Source organism: Lynx rufus, unplaced genomic scaffold (genome assembly GCF_022079265.1).
Source record: "Lynx rufus isolate CCGP_SWC_20201006 ecotype Redwood Valley unplaced genomic scaffold, mLynRuf1.p SCAF_6, whole genome shotgun sequence".
NCBI lineage: Eukaryota > Metazoa > Chordata > Mammalia > Carnivora > Felidae > Lynx > Lynx rufus.
The window spans coordinates 131,287,261-131,315,218 of NW_025814878.1; the positions used below are offsets into that span (position 1 = coordinate 131,287,261).

Genomic DNA, 27,958 nt, shown 5'->3' on the forward strand with positions numbered 1-27,958 from the left:
GGAGACAGAATCTGAAGCAGGTTCCATCAGCAAAGAGCCCAACGTGGGGCTTGAACCCACCGACTGCGAGATCATGACCTGAGCCGAAGTCAGACGCTTAACTGACCGAGCCACCCAGGCGCCCCTGAAACTTCTTATCATTACTTCAGCAGTTTTCACCTCAACAACATATTTTAAAAATACCGATGGGGGCGCCTGGGTGGCTCAGTTGGTTGAGCGTCCGAATTCATCTCCGGTCATGATCTCACGGTTCGTGAGTTCAAGCCCCACGTCGGGCTCTGTGCTGACAGCTTAGAGCCTGGAGCCTGCTTCAGATTCTGTGCTTCCCCCTCTCTCTGCCCCAACCCACTTGCATTCTGTCTCTGTCTCAAAAATAAATAAATATTAAAAAAATTAAAAAAAAAAACCAACGTGTGGGTACCACCCAGGAGGTTCCGATGTAATTGGCCTGAGGTGTAGCCTGGGCATCGTGATTTTTATCAGCTTCCTAGATGATTCTAATGTGCAGCCACGGTGAGAACCAGCATTCTGAGTCTTCATTGGGATAAAAATGTGCCATAGACTGTGTGACTGTCTTCAGGTGACTTGGCCGAATCTAGTCTCCTCCACGTCTTTTTAATCGGCCACGGTTTGTGTCCTCAGTCCACCTCTTCATTTGTGCGTAAGTGGTAGGAATGAGGAAGACGTCCCTTTAAAAAACTGCCTTCGATTATAAAACTGATTCTTTGAAAACTCCCCAGGAGAAGAAATATAGAAGATGAGAATATGTGGAAGGACATTCATGTTCATGGACCAGACAAGTTAATATAGTTACTATGGCAGTGCTCCCCACCCTGATTTACAGATACCGCTAGTCTCTATCGAAATTGCGGCTGGCCTGTTTGCTGAAATTGGCAAGTTGGTCCCAAAATTCATACGGAAATGCAAGGGACCCAGAATAGCCGAAACAAAAAGAATGAAGTTGAAAAACTCACACTTTGCAGTTTGGAAAGTTACCATGAAGTTACAGTTACGCAGACCGCGTGGCGCTGGCCTGCAGATGGGCACATAGGTTAGCGGGACAGAATCGCGAGTCCAGAAATACACGTAGGTTAGCGGAACAGAATCGCGAGTCCAGAAATACACGTAGGTTAGCGGGACAGAATCGCTGGTCCAGAAATACACGTAGGTTAGCGGGACAGAATCGCGAGTCCAGAAATACACGTAGGTTAGCGGGACAGAATCGTGAGTCCAGAAATACACGTAAGTTAACGGAAAAGAATCGAGAGTCCAGTCAGCGTATGGCCAACCGATTTCTGGAAAGGGTATGAAGACAACTCAAGGAAAGGACAGACTTTTTAACAAGTGGTGCTGGAACAGCTGGAGAGCCACCTGCAAAAGAAGGGACTGGGACTCTTCATCACACCACCTGCAAAAATTAGCCCAAATGGGTCATAGACCTAAACATAAAAGCTAAAAATGTAAAATACTTAAATGAAAATATAGGAGTAAGTCTTTTTGACCTCAAGTTAGTCAAAGCCTCTGTGATATGACTTCAAAAGCACAAGTAACACAAGAAAAGTGGATAAATCAGGGGCGCCTGGGTGGCTCAGTCAAACATCCAACTCTTCGTTTTGGCTCAGGTCATGATCTCACGGTTCATGAGTTTGAGCCCTGCATTGCCCCACATTGGGCTCTGTGCTGACAGTGTGGAGCCTGCTTCGGATTCTCTTTTTCCCTCTCTCCTTGCCTCTCTGTCTTTTTCTCCTCTCTCAGAATAAATAAATAAACTTTAAAAAAAATGGATAAATTGGACTCCATCAAGATTAAAAACCCCTGTACTTCAACGGACCCCATCCGCAAAGTGAAAAAGACAACCTACAGAATGGGAGAGAATATTTGCAGGTCTAATATTTGATATGGGACTTGCATCCAGCATATATAAAGAGCTCTCACAATTCAATAATAAAAAGACAAACAGTCCAATTTAGAAATGGACCGAAGATTTGAGTAGACGTTTCTCCAAATATGTACACAGGGCCGATAAGCATATTGAAATATGCTGAACATTATTAAAATCAGGGAAATGCAAATTAAAACCACCATGAGATACCACTTAATAACCACTAGCATGGATATAATAATACAAAGTGTGTGTGTGTATATATATATATATATATATTATACATATATTTATATATATATATAATAAAGTAACAGGTGTTGAAAAAAGTGGACCTCTCACCTGTTGCCGGTAGAAATGGACAATAGTGCACCTGCTTCGGAAAACAGTCTGGCAGTTCCTCGAAAGGTTATGTACAGAGTGAATATATGATCCAGCAATTCTCTTAGGTAGACAGCCAAGAGAAATGAAAACATACATCTACTGGGGTGCCTGGGTGGCTCAGTCGGTTAAGCGTCCGACTTCGGCTCGGGTCATGATCTCATAGTTTCATGAGTTTGAACACTACGTCGGGCTCTGTGCTGACAGCACAGAGCCAGCCTGGGATTCTCAGTCTCCCCCTCTCTCTGCCCGTCTCCCACTCGTGCTGTCTCTGTCTCTCCCAAAATAAATTAAAAAGAAAAGAAAAGGCAAGAATGATCCAGATGTCCTTCCGGTCCTCAACTGATTAGTGGAGAAACATAATTTGGTACATACATATCAGGGAATATTATGCGGCCATGAAAAGAAATGAAATGCTGATCTGTGTTACAACATGAATGACCTTTGAAACATTCTAGTGGGTGGAAGAAGCCAGACACACAAGACCACACATCATATGATTCTGTTTATATGAGATTCCTAGAAGTCAACCGAGATGGAGGTCGATGAGTGCTTGTCTAGGGTTAGGGCAGGGAGGAACGAGGAGTAACTATAAATGGAGACACGTTTCCTTTTGGGATGAGAAAAAGTTGTCTAATGTGGATTGTGGTGATGGTCATATAATTCTGTGGATATACTAAAAAAAAAAAAAACCACGTTAAATTATGTTTTAAACAGCTTATACGTGAGTGATATCTCAGTTAAGCTATCCTGCTCAGAATTAAGTTATCTTCTAATGTATGCCCCGAAAAGTAGACATTGGACCTCTAACACGCGTTGTGGCCTACACAGGTAGCAGCTGTACTAGCCTGCAGCATTCTAAGAAATGTCGGAACAGGCAGTTCAGGCCTCTCGTCTGCTCGAAAGAACATCAGGGTGGCTCGGTGGCTTAAGTGTCCAACTTCGGCTCAGGTCATGACCTCACGGTTCACCAGTTCAAGTCCCGCGTCGGGCTCTGTGCCGACAGCTCGGAGCCTGGAGCCTGCTTCGGATTCTCTGTCTCCCCCGCTGTCATTCTGTCTCTCTCTCTCTCTCTCTCTCAAAAATAAACATTAAAAAAAAAAAAAAAAAGAACATGAGTATTCTCCAAGAATGGGAAAGGACAAACTTTGTTTCCTTCTTTTTTTAAAAAATGTATTTATTTGTTTGAGGTGGGGGTGGGGAAGGGCAGAGAGAGAATGAGAGAGAATCCCAAGCAGGCTCTGCGCCATCAGCAAGGAGCCTGACTCGGGGCTTGATCCCACGAGTTGCGAGATCATGACCTGAGCCCAAATCAAGACCTTACCCCACTGAGCCAGCCGGGTGCCCTGGGATAAACTTTCTGCAGGAGGAAGTGAGCTCCGTCCCTAGTCCCTTTCTTCTAATGTGGTTTATTTTCAGTCCTGTGATCTCCAGCTCACCTCTAAGAAGTATAAAGACTGAAAACAAAACCATCATGGTAGGAAAGTAACAAAATGCAGTTGGGGGGGGGTGGAGAAAAGAAGACAATGAAAGGAGAGTGTTCGCACAAGCCACGGGCTGGCCTCTACCTTTCATGCCCCGGACTGACCGGCAGGGACTGGCAGGCATTGTGTGTGTCTTCGTGTGAGAGGAAATTGAACCTGCCAGTTGTCCCTGCAGGTTGAGAAGAGAATCGTGGCGTATAATGATATCATTGCGTAAGCGGGGCCTCCTAACACGACAGACCCGGTTCCACCGCTGCTCCGTCTCGGCCCAAATCTTGGAAGCCTTGACCAAGTCTGACAAGCTACCCAGTGACCAGCACCTACCACAAGAACCGCCTTCCGTTCGTTCGTTCCTCTGGCAGCTGAGGCTGGCTGTACCACCAAGTGTGGCAATTTTCCCAGATGGGTGTAGCTGACGGGCGAAGACAGTCGTGCTTCTCTCTAGGAGTCCTCAAAGGTGGCATTTAGGAGAGACATAGGTGACCTTCTCACCCCTTCTCAGCTTTTCAAACGGGGAGCCAGGGCTGGGGCGATCGAGTGTTTGAGCACACAGCTCGACAAGGGCAGGATTTTCTCTTAACAGCTCACGCGTGATAGATTTTGGTTGGATTTGACTCCGGGTCGGTGCTCCGCAAACTGCCTCCCGCAGGCCGAATTCACCCGCCATCTGCGTTTGTAAATAAAGTTTTATTGGCACTCGGCCGTGGCCCCGTGTTTACAGCAACAGAACTGGGCCGTTGCAACAGAGACCGTCTGGCCTAAAATATGCCTTCTCTGAAAGGCTTTGTCAACAACTACTGTAGGTGAATGAGAGAAACAAAAGCTGGGATAATGTCTCCTTTTAGCCTAATTTTCCTTATTGCCTAAATAGGCGGGGCAGGAATGCGGGCCACACTTTGAACGTGGATCTCACAGGACGTCTTAGGCCGAGCACGCGTCGACTAGATTCTTTGCCCCAATTCTCACGTAGAGACAAAGTCACAGAATTTGCCTCCCACTGAAATGTATTAATGTCCTCAGGGTGTTCATCAGTTCCGGTTTTGTTTTTGTCACTGGTCCCATCCCCGCTGGTGGTCGCGGATGATTTCTGACAAGCCATTACGGTTGGTGTAGACACGAGCCACTTTCAGCTTCGGCTTCTGGGTCCTTGGCTGTTCACTCAGCGCCGGGGTCCTTGGCACGTGAGGGTCTGTGCACTTGCTGAGGCAGAAATGAGGTTTGCTTGTCAGGAGGCTGATGGCGTTGGGCCGTCCAAGTCCCCTGGTCCCCTCCCCCCCCCCCCCCCCCCCGTGCCCTGTGATCACCATGTCGTTCATCTTGGAATTTCTCTAAACTTTGGAATTTAGTTGAAGTCCACAGGTGTTCACTTACTAAGCACCTGTAGTGCCCTAGACACGGCCCTAGCTGCTCAGGCCGGGATACGTCAGGACACCAAGCAAAAAAATCTCTTGTGTGAACGTGACCCTCTCGTGGTGGAGGCAGACGGTAAACAGTAAAGCAGAATAAACGTGCAAAGACCGTAGCCGGTGAGCAGCTGGGCCGGAGGCTGTGGCAGAAAGCAAAAGTCGAATTGGAATGGAGCAGATAGGTTGCAGGATTCAGCTGGGTAGTCGGGGCAGGCCGCACTGAGAAGACATCTGCGCGGGCTTGGAGGCGATGAGAGAGTGCGCTAAGGGGACTGTCTGGCTAAGAGCTTTCCAGACACGGGACCACCTGGAGCAGAGCCCCCCCCCCCCCTCAGGACAAAGCACGCCTGGGAGGTGTGAGGACCAGCACTGAGGTCAGTGTGGCCGGAGTAGGGGGAGGGAGGGCGAAGAGGTGGTCAGGAAGGTCAGGAAGGAACTTGTTTTGGGGGGGCGAGGGGAGGGGAGAAAGAAAGCAAACTGCCAGTAGAGTTTATAAGTCCGAGTTCTTAGCTAGAAAATGTTTTGTTTTTTTTTTAACATTTAATATCGAGAGACAGAGACAGAGCACGAGCATGGGAGGGGCAGAGAGGGAGGGGGAGACACAGAATCCGAAGCAGGCTCCAGGCTCTGAGCTGTCAGCACCGAGCCCGACGCGGGGCTCGAACTCACGGACCGCGAGATCGTGACCTGAGCCGAAGTCGGACGCTTTACCGACTGAGCCACCCAGGCGCCCCTAGAAAATGGTTTTATAAGGGCGCCTGGGTGGCTCAGTCGGTGGAGCATCCGACTTCGGCTCAGGTCACGATCTCGTGGTCCGGGAGATCAAGCCCCACGTCGGGCTCTGTGCTGACAGCTCAGCCTGCTATGGATTCTGTGTCTCCCTCTCTCTCTGCCCCTCCCCTGCTCATGCTCTGTCTTTCTCACTCTCAAAAATGAATAAATGTTAAAAAAAAAAAACGTGGTTTTTTTGAAACCGGTTTTCTAAATTGCTTTAATTATGTATTTGCTCAGCAAGAGTATAAAGAGTATACTTTTAAATTACGGTTGGCCACAGTGGGTAGGAAGTCCAGTGCTCCCCCTGGCTGCACTGAGGGTGGGTAGGAAGGGCCCTAATCTTGGTTCAGGCAGTTCGGCTCCTTGTTGGTCTGTTCATCAAAAAGTCACTGAGAGTAAGAACAATTTAAAAGGCACACATATATGCCTTGATAAAGCATACTTAAAGACACCTAACGAGATTTAATTTTATTGAATGAAAAATATTTTCGTTTAGAGCAAAACACTGTGCATTCATTTGGTTTGTCTCGCTTTGCTTGACGGAGCTGGAGGCCATTTCTCTGAGCAGGGACCTGCTGATCATGCAGTCGCCTTTCTTGCATGAATCATGCTCTTAATCCTCCCAGCGTCCCCCGCCCCCCCAAGCCCCTGCAGATAAAAATCACCCTAACCCTTGGGGCGCCTGGGTGGCTCAGTCGTGGAACGTCCGACTTCGGCTCAGGTCATGATCTCACAACTCGTGGGTTCGAGCCCCGCGTCAGGCTCTGTGCTGACAGCTCAGAGCCTGGAGTCTGCTTTGGATTCTGTGTTTTCATTCTCTCTCTGCCCCCTAACCCACTCGCATTCTGCCTCTGTCTCTCTCAAAAATAAATAAACATTAAAAAAAAAATCGGGCACCTGGGTGGCTCAGTTGTTTAAGCATCTGACTTCGGCTCAGGTCACGATCTCGCGGTTCGTGAGTTCGAGCCCCGTGCCGGGCTTGGTGCTGACAGCTCAGAGCCTGGAGCCTGCTTCAGATTCTGTGTCTCCCTCTCTCTCTCTCTGCCCCTCCCCTGCTCACATTCTGTCTCTCTCTCTCTCTCTCAAGGATAAATAAAAACATTCAAAAAAAAATTTTTTAAAGTCACCCTAACCCTTATTTTGTAAAACAAAACAGACCACCAAAAAAACAGTCCGATCCCAAGGCTCTGGTCTAGACTTTCTGAATCAGACTTTCCGGGGCGAGAGGACTATTTGTTTATTTGACCAGCAGCCCAGGTGACTGTTCTCATCAGGGAGTCTTAGAAGACACCGGATTACAGCCTCTGGTTTAGGTATTTTTTCTCTCTTTTTTTTTTTTTTTCCTTTTTAGATGGGGAAAACTAACAGAAAAGAAATTACAGAACTAACAGAAAAGAAATTTGTGGAGCAGGCTTCCTCCCTAGTCTTTCCCACCTATGCTAATTTAACAGAATTACTTTCAGTGACCTGCCGTGCCTTTCCAAAGCCTAACAACAAATTTTCCTAGGAATAGCCCTCTCTTCACAACTATATTTTTGGGATTTATTACACAATTTTTACTTGAAGTAGATAATCACAGTAACCGTTAGAAGTGGCATGAACAGATTCCGGAACAAACACAGTGGACCTGGTCGCCCCGCTGCTGGCGGGGAGGCGGGGTGGTGCACGGGGCTGCTACAACACGAGTCTTCAAGCACTTTTGTATTTTTTTAAACTTGACATCTAACATTCTGTATCGGAATGCAGTAAAACCCTGGATTGCGAGTAACTTGTTCTGCCAGCGTTCTGCAAGACGAGCAAACATTTCTAATAAACGTTAACTTGATGAACGAGCGATGTCTCGCAACACGAGGAGTAGGGTAAGCCGAACGTCACATGATCGTAACTGAACCAATGGTTCTTGAGATTCACTTTGATATACGAGTGCTTTGGATTACAAGCATGTTTCCAGAACGAATTATGCTCGCAAACCAAGGTTTTACTGGAGTTGAAAACCATGTGATTCTAGGTGTATTAGAAATAAAATACTGAAATTTTATAATAAAAATGCATTATAAGCAAATCCGCCATTATCATGTTTTATTTTTTATTTTTTTAATGTTTATGTATTTTTGAGAGAGAGACAGAGATAGAGACAGAGAGCGGGGGAGGGACAGAGAGAGAGAGGGAGACACGGAATCCGAAGAAGGCTCCAGGCTCCGAGCTGTCAGCACCAGAGCCCGACGCGGGGCTGGAACTCACGAGCTGCGAGACCATGACTTGAGCCAAAGTCAGTCACTTAACCAACTGAGCCACCCAGGCGCCCCTTCATGATTTTAAATGTATTCAGTCTAAGTGTCACAACTGCTTGATACTCACCGTCATCTATTTACAAAATAGATATACAAGCCCTTTCCTTTAAAATTTTTTTTTTCTTGAGAGAGAGAGAGAGCGAGCGAAAGAGAGAGCATGAGCAGCAGGGTGGGGGGCGGGGGGAGCAGAGAGAAAGCGAGAGAGAGAATCCCAGGCAGGCTCCCTTCTGTCAGCATAGAGCCCGAAGTGGGGCTTGATCTCATGAACCGTGAGATCGTGACCTGAGCCATAATCAAGGTCAGATGCTTCGCTGACTGAGATGCTCAGGTTGCCCCCTTTTTCCACAGCCTTCACGGTTTTTCTTCTTCTCTTTGAACTTTTATTTCCACACTTGATCTTAGCCAAAAGGCCGAGAAGGGATGAACTTTTATTTCCGTTCTACTTTCACTATATAAATTCATATTAATGTAATATATTTTTATGCTTAAAAATCTTTTTTGTTAACTACTCTATTTCTGTAGCACAATATGATATGAATCTTTTATTTTCCATTTCCTTAAAACTTAAAAACTGTCCTATTGAAAAATTTCTCCAGATTGAATCATCGCTACAACAATTTGTGGTTTAGCTGTTGAAAACAACATATAAATAATAAATTTTGACTAATAATCCCATAAAAGTGAAATTTGATCGGAAACGCATCTTTTAATGTTTTATTTATTTTTGAGAGACAGAGAGAGACAGAGCAGGAGCGGGACAGGGTCAGAGAGAAGGAGACATAGAATCTGAAGCCGGCTCCAGGCCCTGAGCTGTCAGCACAGAGCCCGACGCGGGGCTCGAACTCACGAACTGTGAGCTCATGACCTGAGCCGGAGTCGGATGCTTAACTGACTGAGCCACCCGGGTGCCCCAAAACGCATCTCTTAATAGATGCATGGGCCACGAACTTTTTGGATTAGTTCCCGTGTCCCTGGCTAAGTGTTAGAAGGAGACCGTTTATGTGGTTCCTGCCCAATCCACCGGCAGTCACCAGAAACAAATCTGTAGTCAGATCAAGTTTACTGGTTCTCTGCAAATGAGGGAGACCGCATCCCAGGGGGACATGGTGCGTGTCCCCATGCGAAGGAAAAGGTGCCGTGACTACAGGATTTGGATTAGGTGAAATTTAAACAAAGCTGTTTTGGGGAGACGGAACGGCAAGCAGGGCTGTGTGGAAGGGGGTCAGGTGCAGTCTGGCGGGCAGCGTGGGCACAGGGTCCTGTTTCCCTGGAGCCTGCAAAGTGAAGGTGGACGTGGAAGGCTGTGTCCAGATGCCCTTTATCTGAAGGTCTGTTCCGGGATTGGAAGTCAAGGCTGCTGGTCAGTGGCACGGTGACTTAGATCCTCTGAGCATACTTACCCTTTACCGCTGTCATTTCCAACAGCAGTTTCGGGCAGTTTATGATTTTAGAGAACAAAGTTCCTCCCTGAGTAACAACAACAACAACAACAACAACAACAACAAAAAGCAGCAGTCACGCAGAGAAGGGGGGTTGTCAGGATCCTTTGCAGCTCCTCCTGGGAAAAAATACCGTTTTCTCTTTGCACTTGGCTTTCTCTGCGTCTCTTGTTCTCTCTAGTCTGAGGGCTGGGAGGGCACATTTTTACTGAATCGCATTTAGTGATCTCGTCGACGGCCCCATCGGGCCAGATGCTCTATCCGGTTTTATCGAAGACAGGAACAGAGTGGCCCCTACTTGCCTAAGGATGTGTCGTCACCCCGTCTCCGGAAACCGTTTGTTTTCTGAGATGCACACCAACATTTCAAACGCCCCTTTATCTGGCCCCTCGAAAGTTTGCACGTTCTGTGATGAGGCATCGGGGGAAGGCTCCAGGCGGGTGAGGGGCTCGGCTTGCTCTTGGAAAGTGGGAGAAAGCTGAACGGGGCAAGGGGCAGGTGAAAGGCCACTTTCTCAGGAAGGAAAACGTGTGCAAGTTGAGGCTGTGGAGATTCCCTGTAAGTTCTCCGTGCCTGGCTGGCATTTTTGGAAGGTCCTCAAGGGACTTCAACCGTGCAGGTGAGGAGCTTTCTGGCAGCCAGTGTTCAACATACTGTAGGTGGCCGGAAGGAGTAGAGGTGTCACTGGGTGGGGACATCCGTTAGCGGCACTCTGTCCAGAGACAAGACTGTTGGAGGTCTAAGGCGTCCACGATTTGTGTTGTGTCAACAATAAACGATATGGGGCGCGTGGGTGGCTCAGTCCACTAAGCATCCAACTCTTGGTTTCAGCTCACGCCGTAATCTCACAATTCGGGAGATCGAGCCCCGCGTTGGGCTCTGCGCTGGCAGCATGGAGCCTGCTCGGGATTTTCTCTCTCTCTCTCTGCGCCCCTCTCCTGACTGTCTCTCTGTGTCTCTCTCTCTAAATAAATAAGTAAACATTTTAAACAATTTAAAAAAAAATACAGCATGAATGGTGAATTACATTGAACATGTGCTTTTTCCATTTTTAATTGTGCTCAGTTGGCTTGCTTATTAACATACTAGAAAATCCTACTTTTACAGGATTCTCCTAACCCTGCATTCAGAGTTGGGCTTATTTTTTGTGTTTTTCCTCAAAGGAAGCCGAAATCATTAATTTTTCTTCTTTGTCCCTGCTGTTTGCTCTTTATGTTGGTTTCTTTCTCCTTTCCGACTGTATATACGTCAGTTAGTCGTGAAGTCCAGTGGATCGCTTGAGAGGCCTGTTCAGCTAAAATGTTCATGGTCTGTGTGGTACATGAGGTTATTTTTCTTTAGTCTTTTTCTTTTTTTAATGTTTGTTTGTTTGTTTGAGACAGAGCGTGAGCAGGGGAGGGGCAGAGAGAGAGGGAGACACAGAATCCGAAGCGGGCTCCAGGTTCCGAGCTGTCAGCACAGAGCCGACGCGGGGCTCGAACTCACAAACCGTGAGGTCATGACCTGAGCCGAAGTTGGAAGCTTAACCAACTGAGCCCCCCAGGCGCCCCTCTCTTGTCTTTAGTGCACCAAAATGCTCTTTTAATGTAGTATATGGATTTTGTAAAACTTGCAGTTTCAGTTATGAGGTTGGCAATACGGTCATAAAATGCACTTTACAATTATGTCTCCCCTACCCCTTAAAATAAAATTCGTGTTTATAGCGCCTGAATTCTAGGCTGTTCCTTTCCTAACTAAATCCCCTTGATTTCTGTGGCCGACCTGTAATGAAATGTCTACATCTAGAATTGTCAGAAGCTAGTTTGCCAAGAGTGGGGACAAAGTTCACAATACCCTATTTGTGAGATTTGGGATTTCACTTTGGATACAACCACGCAGTGTGTGAGCGGCTGAAGTCGTATGTTCATTTTGCTCCTAACTCTGCTGTATTTGTCCTATTTCAGGTTTCACTTCCAGGGGCCTTGCGGTACCACTCTTCCTGAAGCCCTTGCTCCTCACGAAACTGAAAACGTGTCTTAATTGTCCCGGGGAAAGAAGAAATTGTGGCACATCTAAGTACCGGGCCACAAACAGAGGCGAAACAATCACGGGGATGGTGAGCTAAATGTTAGAAAATCTAGAAATAACCTCCGATTCCCTGGCTGGAATCCCACCTGATGATAAGTGATGGCAGTTCAGAAGGAACAATCGCAAACGTGGTTAGAGGGAGAAGTCAACGAACAGTGGAGTTGATGCAATGTTATTTTGTGTGAACTTAAACACAAGATATCTCTGATGTGTTTGGTTGGTTATCGGAAGGGGATATTTTTGTGATTAGATTTTCTTTTAAAGAAGCAGTCGTGCTGATTTTATTGTTGCTATCTGGGCAAAGATAGGAGTAGAGGGGTCAAACCTTGGTATTTCTAATTTTTGTCAAGTTTTGGTGGAAAATAAACTCACTCTCTACGGTAGGTGATTTATTGTATAAAGATGCTACCCCAAGAGATGTCTTTGTTGGGGGATTTTCCTTTTCGGTGTTTTCCTCGTTTGTCTGTCTTACCTCACAGTGCGTGGGATAACCCTACAACAAGAAGTCATGCAAGGAAGGAAGAGAAAAGTAGCACAAGACAGATAATCAGGGGGCGCTTGGGTGGCTTAGTCGGTTGAGCGTCTGACTTCGGCTCAGGTCATGATCTCGCAATTCATGAGTTCGAACCCCGCGTCGGGCTCTGTGCTGACAGCTCAGAGCCTGGAGCCTGCTTCAGATTCTGTGTCTTCCTCTCTCTCTACCCCTTCCCTGCTCACGCTTTGTCTCTGTCTCAAAAAAAAAAAAAGATAAAAATGTTTAAAAAATTTTCTAAAAAGATAGAAAATCCGGATTAAAAAAAAATAAACGATGCAAATATATGGACTCCAGGGGCAAACACAGCTGCCTAAAGTTGAGCGCTGGCCTTCTTAGCAGCCAAGGAGGAAAGGGGGACGTGATCGCTGTTTCTCAATAACATAAACACAGAAGCAAACGGTCTGTGTATGGTGGAAAAGTCCACCAAGCTTTCCCAGACACTGAATTCTGAAGCTTTTTTTTTTTTTTTTCCTGTGGACTTTAAAAAAATTATGCCCATTCTACCTTGGAGTAAAGTAGTAAAAATACAGCTCCTGCTCAAGCCTCACCATCTAACGCCACACCCAAGGTCCCGGAATGCCTGCTGTCTGGCCTGACCGGGAAGAGTGGTCTTTAGGAAACAGTGGAGGGAGGTCAGCCCTACCTGGGTCCCTTAGATGAGGTGGGTTCCCTGGGTGATCACACACTTGGGCCACGTTGCCTCAGCCCCTTACAAAACTGCATCTAATGTTAACACTGTTGGCTTTCGTAGAAATAGACAAGACACGGTCACATAAAACTTTGTACTGCATTTGCAAGTCATAGCTTTTCATAAATCCCAGAGGTTCTTTGCTTGGGCAAGAGGGGTGTTCATAACCTACAAGGAGTCTGAAAGACCGGCCAAGCATCTTGAGGGCTCGATTCCCACTTTTCATCATTCACTTTTAATAGTTTTGTTGTTGGGCTTCTCAAAGTTAAATGCATACATTTTCCTAGGGTTAGCGATGTCAGAAGTCAGCATACTGTCTCAGTGAGTCTGATTATATATATTTTTTCAGGTTTATTTGTGAGAGAGAGAGAGTGCGCACATGTGCAAGTGGGGGAGGGACAGAGAGAGAGAGAGCGAGAGAGAGAGAATCCCAACCAGGCTCCACACCACCAGCGCAGAGCCTGATGCAGGGCTCGAACCCATGAACCATGAGCTCGTGACCTGAGCCAAAGTCAGACACTTAACTGACTGAGCCACTCAGGCGTGCCCCGTGAGTCTGATTATATTTTTAACCTGTAATTTCTATCTGACCAAAGCCCACGTGTTTTGGAACTGTTCTTTGCAGCTCTTCTCATCCTGGACCTTTGGCACCAGTGGCTTTTTTTATTTTTAGTTTTTAGTTTGATTCGTGTTTTTTCATTTTTGTTCACGTTTTGGTTTTGTTAGAGAAGATGAAAAAAAAGAGTTGAAAATACAAAATGTATGTGAGGTAGCATTATTTAATTCAATTTAATGTTTACTGAATGGCTCCCATATGATAGACACTGGAAATAAGATGATCGGCAAGATATGGACCTTACCCTCCAGGAGTTCACAGAATGGTTGGGACAACTGTTACGTAAACTATTTTACAGTGTGGCAACTACAGTGAAGTAATATGCGCAAGATTCAGGGAAGAATGCAATTAGAGATGGGTGGAGAGGGGATAGGGTAGATATTAAGGCACTTTAGGAGGAAGTCAGCCTTGGGGTGCCTGGGTGGCTCAGTCGGTTAAGCGTCCGACTTCGGCTCAGGTCATGATCTCCTGGTTCGTGGGTTCGAGCCCCGCGTGGGGCCCTGTGCTGACAGCTCGGAGCCTGGAGCCTGTTTTGGATTCTGTGTCTCCCTCTCTCTCTGACCCTCCCCCGTTGATGCTCTGTCTCTCTCTGCCTCAAAAATAAATAAACGTTAAAACAAAAATCTAAGAGGAAGTCAGCCTTGGTGGCAATGTTTGAAGTATAAATAGTTCCACATGGAGGGGTATCAGAAAAGGAAACAGCGTGTACAAATGCATAGCAAGTGTGAAACAGCTTGGTTTGTTCAGAGAGTGACCAATCAGTGCTGTGCAATGGGTGGGAGAAGATAAGCACAGAGATCAGGAAGGGCCCTGTGTGCCAAGAGACAAAATATACCCGGAGGCGGAGAATATAAACAACGCTCGGGTTGCATTCAGTTAAGTAACGGTGAAGTCATTCTTCTACCAGATTCAGGATTTGCGACCACCCGCCACTGTTCAAGGCTCCTGGGGTTAAAGCAGGGAGCCAGACCAGGACCCTATTCTCACATTGCTTACATCCTAATAGGGGTGTCCGATGACCAGCTGTCAGAAGTGGTGTTGACGAACAACGATGAACAGAGGCGTGGACAGTCCAGGGGGCAGGTGGTCAGGGGAGCCTGGTGGCTGAGGTTGCCAAGCACATGTTCGGTGCTGAGGATTGATTGAAACCTGCATCTGTCAACTTGTTCCTGTCGGCGACAGGAGGACTGGAAGGCATGGAGGTCCTATTGCTACAATTCTTCCCTTCGAAATGCCACTTCTTTGGGGTGCAGGGAGTGAAGGGAGCTGACTCTACAAATACTGATTAATTAGACTGTGAAAATTAATAAAGAGAAACCTCACTAAAATGGAGCTGGGAAGTTGGGCAAGGGCGGTCTCCCGCTCTACCACTTGCCCTTACTTGCAAATCCAACAGTTTACCTAGCAGGTGTAGACAGCTTTATTAACGCCCACAGGAGGGAGAGAGGCTTTCCTCTTCCCCCAGCAACAGCCCAGCCAATGACAGCGTGACAACTCGCCCAATGAGAAGCCACTGTAGTTTGAACTCCCAGTTTACTCCAATGGCCTTTCAGTTTGTAACAGCCCCACCCAAAGGTTCCCTTTCCTTTATAAAAAGAGCGATCCACGCTTTGGGGGTACTTGCTGTGGCTTTGCCTGCAGCCTGTTTGCCCCGGGGTTGCAACTCTCTACGATTCCTGAATAAACCCATTTTTCGCTGGTAAAACAACCGGCAGTTTTATTTTTTCAGATTAACAGGACCAAGCGGATCCCCGTGGTAGGTAGGGCCGCCAGGGCTTGCGGTCACAGGTTTCTGGGCACTGGCTGGCATAGCTGGCCACTGGACCGGAGGGGGGGGGGGAGCCAGCCAATCCTTCTGCCAGCCTCCCAGCGGAGGACGTCTCACGATGGCTCTTCCCCTCCTGGAGACGAGCCCCATCCCTGCCCGCTCTCGCAGCCGGAGCGCGAGCCACTGCTGCGGGGCGGAGAGGAATCCAGGTGGGATCCCAGGCGAGGAAAACATCCTACATACAGAGAGGAAACAAACACGGCCGGCTCTCTTTAGGCCACGCCCTTCCTCGTTCTGCGCCTGCGCCTCTGCTGGCGCGCGGCCGTCTTCGCACCTGCACCTGCAGGGGGCGGCCTAACTCGCGTCGCTCTTTCTTTGCGTCACGCGGCGCTTGCGCGTTGCTTCCGGGTCAGAGGCCGGACGGCCGGGCGCTGTGTGGGCCATGGTGCAGCTGCGGCCGCGCGCGTCCCGCGTCCCGCCGTCGGCGATGGTGGACGAGGGCCAGCCCGCCTCCGAGGAGGAGGAGGAGGCGGAGCACGGCCTGTTGCTCGGGCAGCCCAGCAGCGGCGCGGCCGCGGAGCCGCTGGAGGAAGACGACGAGGAAGGGGACGACGAGTTTGACGACGAGGCCCCGGAGGAGCTGACTTTCGCCAGCGCCCAGGCGGAAGCACGAGAGGAGGAGCGGCGGGTTCGGGAATCGGTGCGCAGGTTCGGAGCCCGCAGCCGGCCGGGAGAAACCGCCCCCCCCCCCCCCCCCCCGGCCCGCGCGTGTCGCCCCGCACTGACTTGTCACTCTTTCTCTCAGGGACAAAACGCTCCTGAAGGAGAAGAGGAAGCGACGCGAGGAGCTGTTCATCGAACAAAAGGTTAGAGGCTGGGGAGGCGTCTCCGTTTCAAAGCCACCCCGGCCGGGTCAGAATTCCCATGTTTGGCAGGGAGAGTCGCTAATATTTCTGGGGACAGCGGCGAAAGCCAAGGCGCTCGCGCTCTTTGCTGTCCACCGATTGAAAATGGGAGTGGGAAGAGGCGGGAGTTTGAGATCATGGGGTTCTCCCCCTTGTACCAGCTCACCGTGACGAGCCTGGTCGTTTAGTCTCGCGGAGGTCGTTTCTTTACCCGAAATTGGGTTGCTGAGGTACTTTGCAAAGTGAAGGCTGCACCTGGAGTATCTTTGCTTTGCTGTCTGACGTTTGGCAGATTGGCCACAGAGAGCCCGCTGAGGGACGTGACTTGACTGCGCTCATCGCAGAACAGTGACCTCTGGGGTGGAATACAGGGGCCAGCCTTCCCAGTCTTGGCTCAGTCTTCCCAAGAATGTGTTACAGGTTCTGAGCTTCCTGGGCCCACTCCTTCCACAGCGTGGAGATCGCAGGGGCAGGGAGGGTTCGGCCTGATTCATTTCTTGCTCTGGGTGTAAAGCTGTGTCCTTAGAGCCAGAAACTTGAGAAGCAGCCCAGGGTGTGTCGTGTATCTCACCTCTGATTAATTTTTAAATGTTTTAATCTAAGAAAAGGAAACTCCTTCCGGATAACATTCTAGAGAAGTTAACTACAGCCGGACAGACTAAGTAAGTAATAGATCTTGTTATATACGCCTTGCTTAGACACCTGTCTTTGGATGCTATACGGGTACACACGTTTGTTTGAATCCACATAATAATAAAGAGAAGAAGACAGAAAGCTACACAGTAGGTGGTTGGATTTGGTGGGAAAGGTGGAGGGAATTAACTCCACTTTTCAGTCTTCTGCCACTTTTTAAAAAAAAAAATTTGATGTTTATTTTTGAGAGAGCAAGCGGGGGAGGGGCAGAGAGAGAGAGGGAGGCGCAGAATCCGAAGCAGGCTCCAGACTCCGAGCGGTCAGCACAGAGCCCGACGCGGGGCTCGAACCCACGGACCGCGAGATCGTGACCTGAGCCGAAGTCGGATGAACCACCCAGGTGCCCCACCACTTTGTGATCATTCCCACAGCAAACTCTAGCCTCCGAGTTACTGATTCCAGTGTGTTCGGTCAGGGGACGGTTGTGCTCCTGTCCTTGTACTAAGGGCAGGGGAGACGGTGGTGAGTAAAATGATGTCTTGAACTGTTATCAGCTAGTGGAGTAGCAGGCACATGGCAGGCTCCGAGGCTCCTCTTGTCCCTCGACAGCTTGCCTTGGCCACTCCCCGGCTTCTGTTTCATTCCTCTCATTTAGCAGCTGTGCCCTGTGCCGAATGTTTAAAGGCCAGTGCAGTAGTTCTCGTCCTCCTCTAGCCCTTGAAATCAAACCTTAATAAATTTAGACTGCCAGATATTCGGCAATTTTTTAATATTCTCCTGGCCTCTCCTGACTGCTTTATTAAGTTCAGAAGTTTAGTCCTGTAGTTTTTTCTTTTTTTTAATATTTATTAAGAGAGCATGCAGACAGGGGAGGGGCGGGGGGGGGGGAGAGGGAGAGAGAGAATCTCAGGAGCCCGAGCTGGGACTCAATCCCACGACCCTGGGATCATGACCTGAGCCGCTCGCTTAGTGGACAGCCACCCAGACACCCCTAGTCCTGTATTTCTTGCCTAGGCCAGCGGTTCTCAAAATTTTCAGTAAAAGGCTTTTCCAAAGAGCTATTCAAGTTCTGTAAACACTACCAGTAAACATACTAACAGTTGTTACCTGGGGCACATTCCCCTTTCCTCCTTAAAAACCAAGCTCAGATGTCATCGCTGCCTCCTTAGTGTAGCTTTTCTCCTGTGCTGGTGTTTCCACATGGGAGTCTCCTGTTGTGTTTTGTCAGTTCACATTGGTCTCGTTAGACCACTGCTCTTCCAGGCTAGTCCTTGTCTCCATCCTTGTCTTTGTGTCTGAACTGCTGAATTAACCCTTTGTGATTCCTCCAAGTAAAATGAGGCAGTCTTACCACGTTTTCACTTTGTATTTTGAATACTGTATTACAGAACTCGTTTTTCCTGAAGTCTTTCACTTTACTGTTAACCACAGCGATCTGCTTCTGCTGAAGTTTGCTCATAGGCTTTGAGATCTTCACTTCTGAGAAGATACTCCCTTCCTAGCGTATTACTAGTTTGGGAATTGGTAGCAGTGCCCTGGGGAGGGACTTTTGCTTCCAAAACTGATTAACGATCCTGAGTAAAAACCGAGGGTGGTGGTAATGAAAAGGGGAGATCTTTGTAAAAGCAGATGAAATTGTGTTAACCAGTGGGGTCGTCTTTGCTATCTGCCTTACCAATCAGTGTTTTTATTGTTCTTCCTTAGCATCAAGAAATCATCAGGAAAGTTGAAAGAAGGTATGAACTATTCTCATTTAAATAACTTCTCTTGTAAGTGTCGGGTACATTTGCAGATATCTGCCGCCAAATGTTTGGCCCCGAGAAAGTGTGGGAATAGGCCCGGCCAAGCGTAGCTTGGGCCCGTTGTCTCTATTTCTTACAAATAAAGATTGCACCCAGATTGGTACTAGTGGATGTTTAAAGTACAGTCCAGTAAATGTTCCTGCTTTGTTTTACATATATAAACTCAATTTTTTAGCGAATTTGCAGAAGGAAAATGAAGACTGTGACAAAGGAAGTGATTCCAAGAAAGCTAAAGTACAAAAAGTACAGTCTGTCGGGTAAGGAGGGTCTTTCTTCTTTTCAGAGAATGTGAAGCTGACCTGAGAGAGAGTATTGGCTTGTGGGGGGAAATAGTTTCATTATAGTAGTTTCAGATTACCTTCTCTATGGGAAAACCAGTTCTGATATTTGCATAAAAATAAGACCTCTGCCTCCTAAAATGGAAACGTTAGTCTATTTGTATGTAGTAAAATAGCCCAGTGATGTCATTTTATTCACAATCTGCACTTACAGAAAATTAGGATTTTGGGTTTAATTTTTTTTTTTTTAATGTTTATTTTTGAGAGAGACAGAGACAGAATGTGAGTGGGTTAGGGGAAGAGAGAGAGGGAGACACAGAATCCAAAGCAGGCTCCAGGCTCTGAGCCGTCAGCACAGAGCCCTACGTGGGGCTCGAACTCACGGAGTGTGAGATCATGACCTGAGCTGAAGTCGGACGCTTAACCAATTGAGCCACCCAGGCGCCCCTTTTCACTTTAAGTAGCTAACAAAACACTTTTTATTTTCAAACTCAGCATGTTATCAGATTTGCTCATTTTGACCTTTTGTGTTTGTCACCAGCCAGAATAAAAGCTACTTGGCTCTAAGGCTAAAAGATCAAGATCTGAGAGATTCAAGACAGCAAGCAGCAAAAGCCTTTATACAGAATTCTTTATACGGTCCAGGAACCAACAGAACTACTGGTAATTTCTTTACAGACTGTCTCTCTCACTTTTTGCTGCAGATTAAACAAAGAAGTGATAGATAATTCTCTTTTCTAGTAAATAAGTTCCTGTCTCTTGAAAATAAGAGGTTACCAGTGAAAAAGGCTGCAGCCCAGTTTCTGAATAATGCTTGGGGTAAGATCCAGCTCCGCTCCCTCAGCTTTTTGTATATTGCACACTTTCTTTTAAGGAGGTAGTAAATACTTAAATAATCGTGAGATCTCCATTTTTTCCTTACAATGGCTTCTGTATTAATATCTTGAGGTTGCTTCTAAAACATAGATCAGCGTGGTAGGTATATCTGCTGTACAATTTGATTAGTGTTTATGTTCATAGAGTCTTGAAAACTTTGGAATTGTTTCTTGCGAATTTCGTATCCAGTATTCTTACTGTATAAAATTTTCTATTCTAGGAACTCAGAAAAAACAAAATGCCAAGAGGTTTAAAAGACGGTGGATGGTCAGAAAGATGAAAACTTCTAAGAAGTAAATCAAATGAAGTAAATGAAGGATGAGAACTTGTATGTATAGGACTCAGTTATTTGGTTTAGAAAATGCTCTTAAAAAGATCTAATAAATGATTTATAAAGAGTTTTGAAGGGTTACTGCAAAACTCGTAGGTCCGTTGGGGGAAGTACCCCATCACCTGTCATCCTTCAGGACAGTCCTGCCTCGTAGTTTGAGAATGACGTTGGAAGACAAACCGGTTCAAAAGAACGGTTTCCCTTTTTTATGAGCGTTTGCGCATTTAATTGAAAGCTCGTCTTCCACCTGCGGTGTTGGGTGCACAGCAGGGCGAGAGAAGTGGGCCCTGGGGTGTTTCCAGCTGCAGCTCTCAGCTGCCTTGGTCTCGCAGAGGTTCTGGTGCTTTGAGGGGCATTTGCTTCCCAGGCTATGGGACAGGAAGGAAGTAGCTGAAAGCTCAGTATCTCAGTGCAGCAAGTCTTTCTTCTCGAGGAAGATGGAAGCCTCCGTGCAGAGTTCATTAGCCAGAGGATTTGGTGATCTTGGTTAAGTGTTACTTTTAACCAGGTTGGGCGGGTGTGCTTTGGTGGCAGGCCACGTGCCATCGTTCCTACTATAGTTACGGAAACAGGAGATGAATTGCCTGTTTTCCTGCGGCAGCACCCACAGCATCAGGCCTGACCCTACTCTAGGGGGGGCCAGTAAGCTGAAGGCAGTCTTGCGTTGCAGAACTCAGATTTAGAGAATTGCTCTAATTCTGTATTAGAAGTGTGCAGGCACCTAATATATAAATTCAATTGACACTCTAGTATCTGTAATAGTAAATTTTTAATGGCTGGTTAATTATATCACTACATTTTTATTGCAATATAGTACTCATTTAAGCACTTAAAAATGGAAGGTGTACAAAGATTAAATTAAGACACGGTAAATTGACTAAATATTTGGTTTTTATATAAATAAAGGTCATAACCACACTGTTGACATGTAATACTGTTATAATACAACAGTTAAACTTGTGAGTCTACAACAGAAGTCGTCTGTAGTTAAACAGGAAACAAAGTTGAAAAAGACCATGTTAAAACAAAACTACTGGGACTAACAGGTCGGGATTGTAAGTAGCAACAAACATATTCACTCAGCTCCTGAGTATTTCAAGTTTTACAGTACACATTAAAAATGATTTCTTCCATCAACACTATAAATTCAAACTGTCGGATGTTTATGCGTTTTGCAAGTTACACTGATTGAATGCTTATATGGGAGCGGGGGTCGGAGCATCTCCCAAATTGAAGTTTACATCACCCACATGCTAACACAAACACAACTGGTTCCGTTTCCTTCCCCCCTCTCCCCCAAACAAAGGCGGCAGGATTTTTTGGTTTCTTTTAGGTAATTGTTTTAAAGGATTTGTGATGATCAATTTGAACGTCTGAAATTCAGTAATATTGAACTCTTAGACAACTAAGAGGTTAAAGATGGAAAATAATTTCTCCTAACACCAAGTTAGAAAATCATTTGCATCATGCTGTAAACTAGGAAGCAATGTAAAGCGACAAAAACCTGTCCCCAGTACATAATTAAAAAATCTAAATTTCAAATCAGCAGAGCTGGTCTACTTCCAGGTTGACTATATGCCACAATGTACACGTGAGCTCCTTAAATGCATAGCTAGTGTAGGTAGTCTTCCACTGTGGCAAACGCACAGGATCCGATTCCTGACCGAGCCATCAGTCCTAGACATTGTGTGGCCTGGCCCATTGCTAGGGCGAGTGGAGGTTGCTTTGGCAGATTGTGGGTTTCTGAGGAAAAATGATTAAAAATGGAAACAGCAATTAGCAAGACATTTCCCAAAAACTTCTCAACGGGGAAAATACTGCATTACTTGAAAACGTACCCCTGCCTATACTGTTCTTAATTACCTCACTAGCAATGGTCATTTCTAAGCCGGTCATTAACGTCTTGGCCCTGCTACTCGGACTAGGTGCTATGGGTACTGAGTATTCGACTCTGAAGGAAAATTCTTGCAGAATTCGACACTTAAAAACTTCCACATTAACTATGATGGGAAAGAGGTCCGGTCTTACCTGATACTTACAGTGGGGAGTAAGGACTATTTAGTGTTTCTCTTTGACTTAAGTCACTTGACCTAACAGGAAAAGGCCTCAGGCTTAAAGTAAAAGTTTCACCGATAAACTCCTCCCCTTCTGGGGATAGAACCCACCAGAGGCTAACTGTCTCCAAGGCATATTGGTGAATGTTGCTTGGGCTTCTAGGGAGCAAATGGTGACGGTGGCCGTGAGGCAAGACAAAAGCAAAACCACCCTACGACGTTGGAGGGAGTTGACTTACAGTTGGTAGATAAAATATTTTTTAAATGGCCGATAAATTTGTTCTCCGTGTCCTACATACCAGAAGTCTGCAAGACTTCAAGTTCTGTGCCAGAAATGAAACAATGAACTACTGGTGAAACTGGCCAAGTTCCTAATGATCTCTCCCTGGGTGGAGATGTCCAAGTTTTAAGTTGATTAGATTCCCAATTAATAAAATCACTCCTCAGTCCTTTGTAGGCATAGTGGACAACAAAGGGCAAAGACCATGATACTGGCAGGTAAGGCCACACTCCATACTATCCTATTTTTATTATTTTAGAGGGAGAGCGCATGCACGTGAGTGGGGGAGGGGGCAGAGGCGGAGAGAGAGGATCTGAAGCAGGCGCCACGCTCAGCCCAGAGCCCGACACAGGGCACGACCCCACGACCCCGGGATCATGACCTGAGCTGACATCAAGGAGTTGGACGCTCAAACGACTGAGCCACCAGGTGCCCCAATTTAATTCTACTTTTGATTCCAAGGTTGCAATGGGGTGGGAGAAAGTTCCGTAAAGAACGGCACCAAAAAATAAAGGAAGCAAATTCAGGATTTAAAGGTACAAAAGAACACAAAATAGGGTCAAGAATTTAAGAATGGAAATCTGTAAGAAAAGGTACACAGATCAGTGAGAAAGTATGGTTTGAAAAGTGGTCTGTGGGTTAGGATTAATAAAGTCCTGGCTATTCTTTGGCGAGACGCCGTTTAGCTAAACTTTGATGGTGCTACAGTTTTTGCCAGCTCTAAGCAGGACGGACTTTATAGTTCTGTCTTGTGTCCAGAACGATTTCAGTTTTACACAAAATCAACATGAAAAGGAATACAAAATGGAAAAGGAAGCTTCTTTTTCCAAAATGTCTGATGGTTCACAGGGAAGTAACCTTGCTGGAAGATAAGCATCAGGAGGCATGTGGTTATAAGCATCTTTAAATTCTTTTTGGATCTGCAACTGACAAGAACTAACATACAATTAATATGTAACAACTTCAAGCACTAATTACAGATGGTACTACATAAAATAGCATGGTATGTATAAATATTCACATATTCATCTACAGCAATTTATATTAATAAGCCTGTCATTAATTTTGCAGGAATCCTATGAATATAAATTTAAGTACTAGGTACAGCTGAACCCATCTACCAGGTAGCACAGCGAGAGTACACAGATCTTTAATGGCCCTACAAAATTTCATATTTAATCACTGAATTACCTTAAAGAACTCGACATAAAAAACTATTCTAAGAAAACTGGTTACTTCAAAAATTCTTCACAAATCTGATCCTTAAATATGAAGGCTGTAATTTCAAAAAGACCATTACAGTAAACCATAATTTGCCCTACAATCTCAGCATTACTACTGAGTTCCGTTTTTACCAATAGAGCTAAGTGGATTTCATATAACCAAAGAGAATACAACACATTAACCAGAGAAAATTCACGTGATTTATTATATACAGACTCTAAATTTATAGAAACCCCACCAAAGACGCTTTTTTTTCTTACCGTTATTGCAACCCCCCCCACTGTTCTACTTTAACACAAAGAATTCACAGTTCACCCCTGAGAAACACCAGTTTGAACTACACAGACCCGCTTCCAGCTGCGGTATTTGATACGGTACAGGGATGTAGACGGCTCTTCCCTTCCGGTTTTCTTCACCTCCAGCTTTATTGTAAGAATCCAGAACACAACACGCGTCACATACCAGATCTGTGTCTATCAAGGGCTCCTGTTCTTGGCAGGGCTTCCCGCCAGCAGCGGTTAAGTTTTAGGGGAGTCAAAAGTTACACGCAAATTTTTGTGCTGGGGGGTTGGTGTCCCAACCCCCACTCGGTTCGAGCGTCAACTGTAATGAACTTTGTAAGAGCAGATAAGGCTCATGTAGGAACACTTGCTCCCTTCACATTCTAGCCATACGGTCCCTGGCCCGCTGCAGGTCTCCCTGCTCTTTGTGGCAATGCTCTCGCGCACCTGAAATGGTCTGAAACGTGTTGCTATAAAGCTCCCAAACGTAACAGGGCCGAGCAGGAGTGGGAGCCTCATTTTACCTGGGGATTTAGCCCGTAAAGTCAGGTCAAAAGCCACTCTTCTTTAAGTTACCTTTGAAAAGAATCTCCGAGAGAAGATCATAGTTTCACGTAAACCGCCCTGTACGGTTTATACATAAATGCACAGAATGTTATAGCATTCACAGAAAAAGTATTTGTTCGGGACATGAGTCCTGTAAGCATACTCTGTAGTGAGTTGCTTACAGGGACAGCAACCGACCAGGGGAAGGGCAAACCGGTCTCCCTCCGTGCTCCCCTCTAGCGAAGTCTCACTACCGAAACTGCTGCTCTCTTCCCCCGCCCCTCGCTTTTTATCCGGTAAGGGCATAATACGGCTGGATATGCTGAACTTTCCTGCAAATACGGTGCTACTCCAAGGGCTGGTGCTGGCAGGGCAGTCACACGTCACCCGCAAGTCCCTCGTGTCCGTATCTTAAGCACAGCGGAAGCTGCGGTATGTGTGGCTCAGCCCAAAAACGCTTACACGACATGCACACAAAGACTTCCACTTTCCAGACTTCCCGGGGTATGATCCCAATATACCGTTGTGGTTTTTTTTTTATTATTCTATTTGAATCCATTTAATTTTGGAATTGAGATGGTGGAGGGGAAGGTTTCTGTATTTTGAAATAAGTTTACCTTTCTTAAAACGTAGAAATGGTTTCTACATGAAGAGTTTACCAAAATACGAATCCCGTCTCAAATACGCAGACACTCTGGCTGCAGTGACGCTTCACTCACCTAGTATTGCACTGTTGAGGGCTGAGCACACAGGTTCTCTCTGAATTGGGTCAAGCTGATTTCCAACCGGGCTGTTCCAAGGATCCGAGTAAGCGAGTAAACTGAATGCATCCTGTTGAAAACACGGCGGTTTGGTTTTTAATTCAAACGCTTCAGCTACCGTCCTCCCCACGGCTACAAGGTTGAGAGACGAGTAAAATACACAGCTTTCCGGCACAAGACTACGGTAACACTCAAACCCATTTACCCCAATGATTATGAGGCTATATATATATTTTTAACAAGATTATACAACAAAGCCTAATGGGTCTTCCTTCTTTACTGTAAACAGCCAATCTGAATCTTCCCCCATCCCTACAACACATACACAACGGCAAAATTAAATTCTGGTGGAACGGGCTAATTAAAGAGGAAGACAAAAACATTCAGATGCTCTATAATTTATCACCACTGGTGTGACTCTGACATTAAAAGGACAGAGCCTATTTATTTTCTTAAACAGATGTGGGGCCGAGATCCATCTCCCTGGATGTCATTTTCTCAAACTCAGGACCAACAAGGTAAACTGGCTGCCCTTCAGGAACATTCAGTAGTTCCAACCATCGTCGAGCCACCCTTCCTAAAGGGACGGACACGCGGTCTTCTCAGTCAGTGACTCCCAGTCAGTAAGCACTAACCGCTCCGGGACACTGGCAGCGTCCGTTCGTTCTAACCTCTCGGTACAGGAGGTCGTCCTCTTTGGCCCAAAGTCCATGCCCTAATCCGGGGCGGTGTTCCCCAGAGAGGCGAATGACAGGACGCCTTCCCGATTCAGAAGGCCTACGTAGGACAGTGCTTAGGAAGCGTCAATGAATTCGGTCAGTGCCACTTTCAAAATGCGGATTACGGACACGTGGGAGACTGGACTTTCTGAAGGAAAGATCCCAGGTCCAGCTGCCCGGACGTTCCTCCGCTCAACTCACCGCTGCTCAGAGCGGCCGCGGAGGCCGGGCTTGCCGGTCAGCTGTGCTCTGGCCCTTTCTCACCCCACGCGGCCTGCGCACCGGGGAGCCCGGAGGAGGGCTGTCCACACAGCCGGAGCCGCGCGGCCTGAGGCTACCGGGCGGGGAATACACGTGCCTCTCAAAGAAAACGCGTGCGGCTGGTCCACGGTCTTCCTTCCGCTGCTGAATATTTCACGGGTGGTAGACGGCTCGCCCCAGTTTTTATAATGAAAGGTCTCTGAGAGGCAAATTTCTTTCTTACACTATTTTGAGTCCCCTGCAGCTACTCACAGACGCTGGGAACAGGGAAGCAGCTTCACACACCCGCCCATCACAGGACCTGCTTCTTCCAGTGCATCGCACGGAGCCACCCCGTTCTACTTCCTGGCTCCCCCACCCCCGCCATCCGAATTTACTGATGGAAAGAGTATTAACGTCCTGTATCCTGGGAAGCTAACTCTAGTCACTGATCTTCGCTCAAGACTTAATTGACCCCACAGCCACCTAGTGAGGTACCATCCCCATGCTACAGAAAGTTACCTGAAGTATACCGAAGAAGTGTTCAAGGAACAACTGGTACCTAAAAACCTCTAAGCACAAAACCGTCCTCTTGGGTCTATACATCTGGACACGCAACCAAAAACGAGAAAGGTTGCGGTCCCAGATCTCAAGGCAGACCGTTCTTCTGTTAACACCTTCTTCTAGTATTTCACCAAAACCTCATGGAAAAAAAGATGATGATGGTAATAATTTATCGTGCACTCACACCGGGTGAAGCAATGTTTCGAGCCCTAACGTGGAGAATCTCATTTTATCCTCACAATAACCTTAGGAGACGGATACTGTTATGCCCATCTTACAGAGAAGCAAACTGAGGCAGTGAGAGCTTAAGGGCACACAGTTAGTACAGAACCTCTTTTAGTAAGATGCAGCTTCTTTTAACTGCCGATCTAAATATCAAGATGAAGAAAGTCTAAAATTTAGCTCCAATATTTTCAAAACAATTGAGTATTATTGCACACAGCTGCCAGACCCTGAGGACACAGAGAGCAATCACCAGGACCCAGTCATTGTGCCAAGAACCCACGCGGTCTTTCGGCGAAGTCAGACATGTAAATAAACAATGGACAGGGTACTGCTTATGAACATGCGGTATTTTGTGTCACGTGTCACAGTCCCAGAGAGACCCAAACTACGTGGAAACAGGCTGAGAGAAAGAAAGGCACAGATGGAGCCAGAGGTAAGGGCGGTTAGATCCTAAAATGTCCCCAAAGGCTTAAATTTTTTCTTTTCCAATACGACAATGGACTTTTAAATGGAGGACTGATGTGGGTAAGACTTGACTTCAGCAGGATCCCAGCGCAGCACAATGGAACAGGCTTGGAAGTCAGGTGAAGCTATAAGCAAGAAAACTAATAAAACCTTAAAAGAAGAAGAACAAGAAAAAAAAAAGGCTGATGCCACCAGGTTCCCTGAATATCTACAACTTTTCCTTTTCAAAGGGAGTGAAATCAGGGCAGCAACATTAATGTTTTAAATCCTGCAGTAAAACCTAACTGATGGTGGTGACCAAAGAAATGCAAACAAGCGACTTTAAGGTCTGAGCTTGAAGTCACTACAGCAGACTAACACAGGAGTACTTCTGGCACTTTCCTTTACTACTGCTGTAAGCTGGGGGAAGGTTTCTGGAAAACAGTATAGCAATATATAGGAAA

The 27,958-nt window shown here is 46.5% G+C and overlaps 3 protein-coding genes across 9 annotated transcripts in view; 2 read left to right on the plus strand and 1 right to left on the minus strand.

Moving 5' to 3' along the window:
• The window catches only part of SIRT5 (sirtuin 5), a 39,507-nt gene extending 27,395 nt beyond the window's left edge, over positions 1–12,112 (plus strand). For all 7 annotated transcript variants that reach the window (XM_047102375.1, XM_047102376.1, XM_047102373.1 and 4 more), the window contains one exon: positions 11,601–12,112. In XM_047102375.1, the coding sequence (XP_046958331.1) occupies positions 11,601–11,676 (76 nt within the window). In that variant the 3' untranslated portion in view covers positions 11,677–12,112. The remainder of the gene's footprint in view (positions 1–11,600) is intronic.
• Positions 12,113–15,724: 3,612 nt separating this feature from the next.
• Positions 15,725–20,156, plus strand: NOL7 (nucleolar protein 7). Its single transcript, XM_047102650.1, has 8 exons — positions 15,725–16,039; positions 16,137–16,197; positions 16,840–16,898; positions 18,574–18,605; positions 18,847–18,928; positions 19,491–19,612; positions 19,691–19,768; positions 20,046–20,156. Exons 1-8 carry the CDS (start codon positions 15,774–15,776, stop codon positions 20,120–20,122), a joined length of 777 nt encoding a protein of 258 aa, XP_046958606.1. The 5' UTR covers positions 15,725–15,773; the 3' UTR covers positions 20,123–20,156.
• Positions 20,157–21,029: 873 nt separating this feature from the next.
• The window catches only part of RANBP9 (RAN binding protein 9), a 90,916-nt gene continuing 83,987 nt past the window's right edge, over positions 21,030–27,958 (minus strand). The window contains exons 13-14 of the mRNA XM_047102649.1: positions 25,261–25,372; positions 21,030–21,899 (exon numbers count right to left, since the gene is read on the minus strand). Coding sequence (XP_046958605.1) covers positions 21,769–21,899; positions 25,261–25,372 — 243 coding nt within the window. The 3' untranslated portion in view covers positions 21,030–21,768. The remainder of the gene's footprint in view (positions 21,900–25,260; positions 25,373–27,958) is intronic.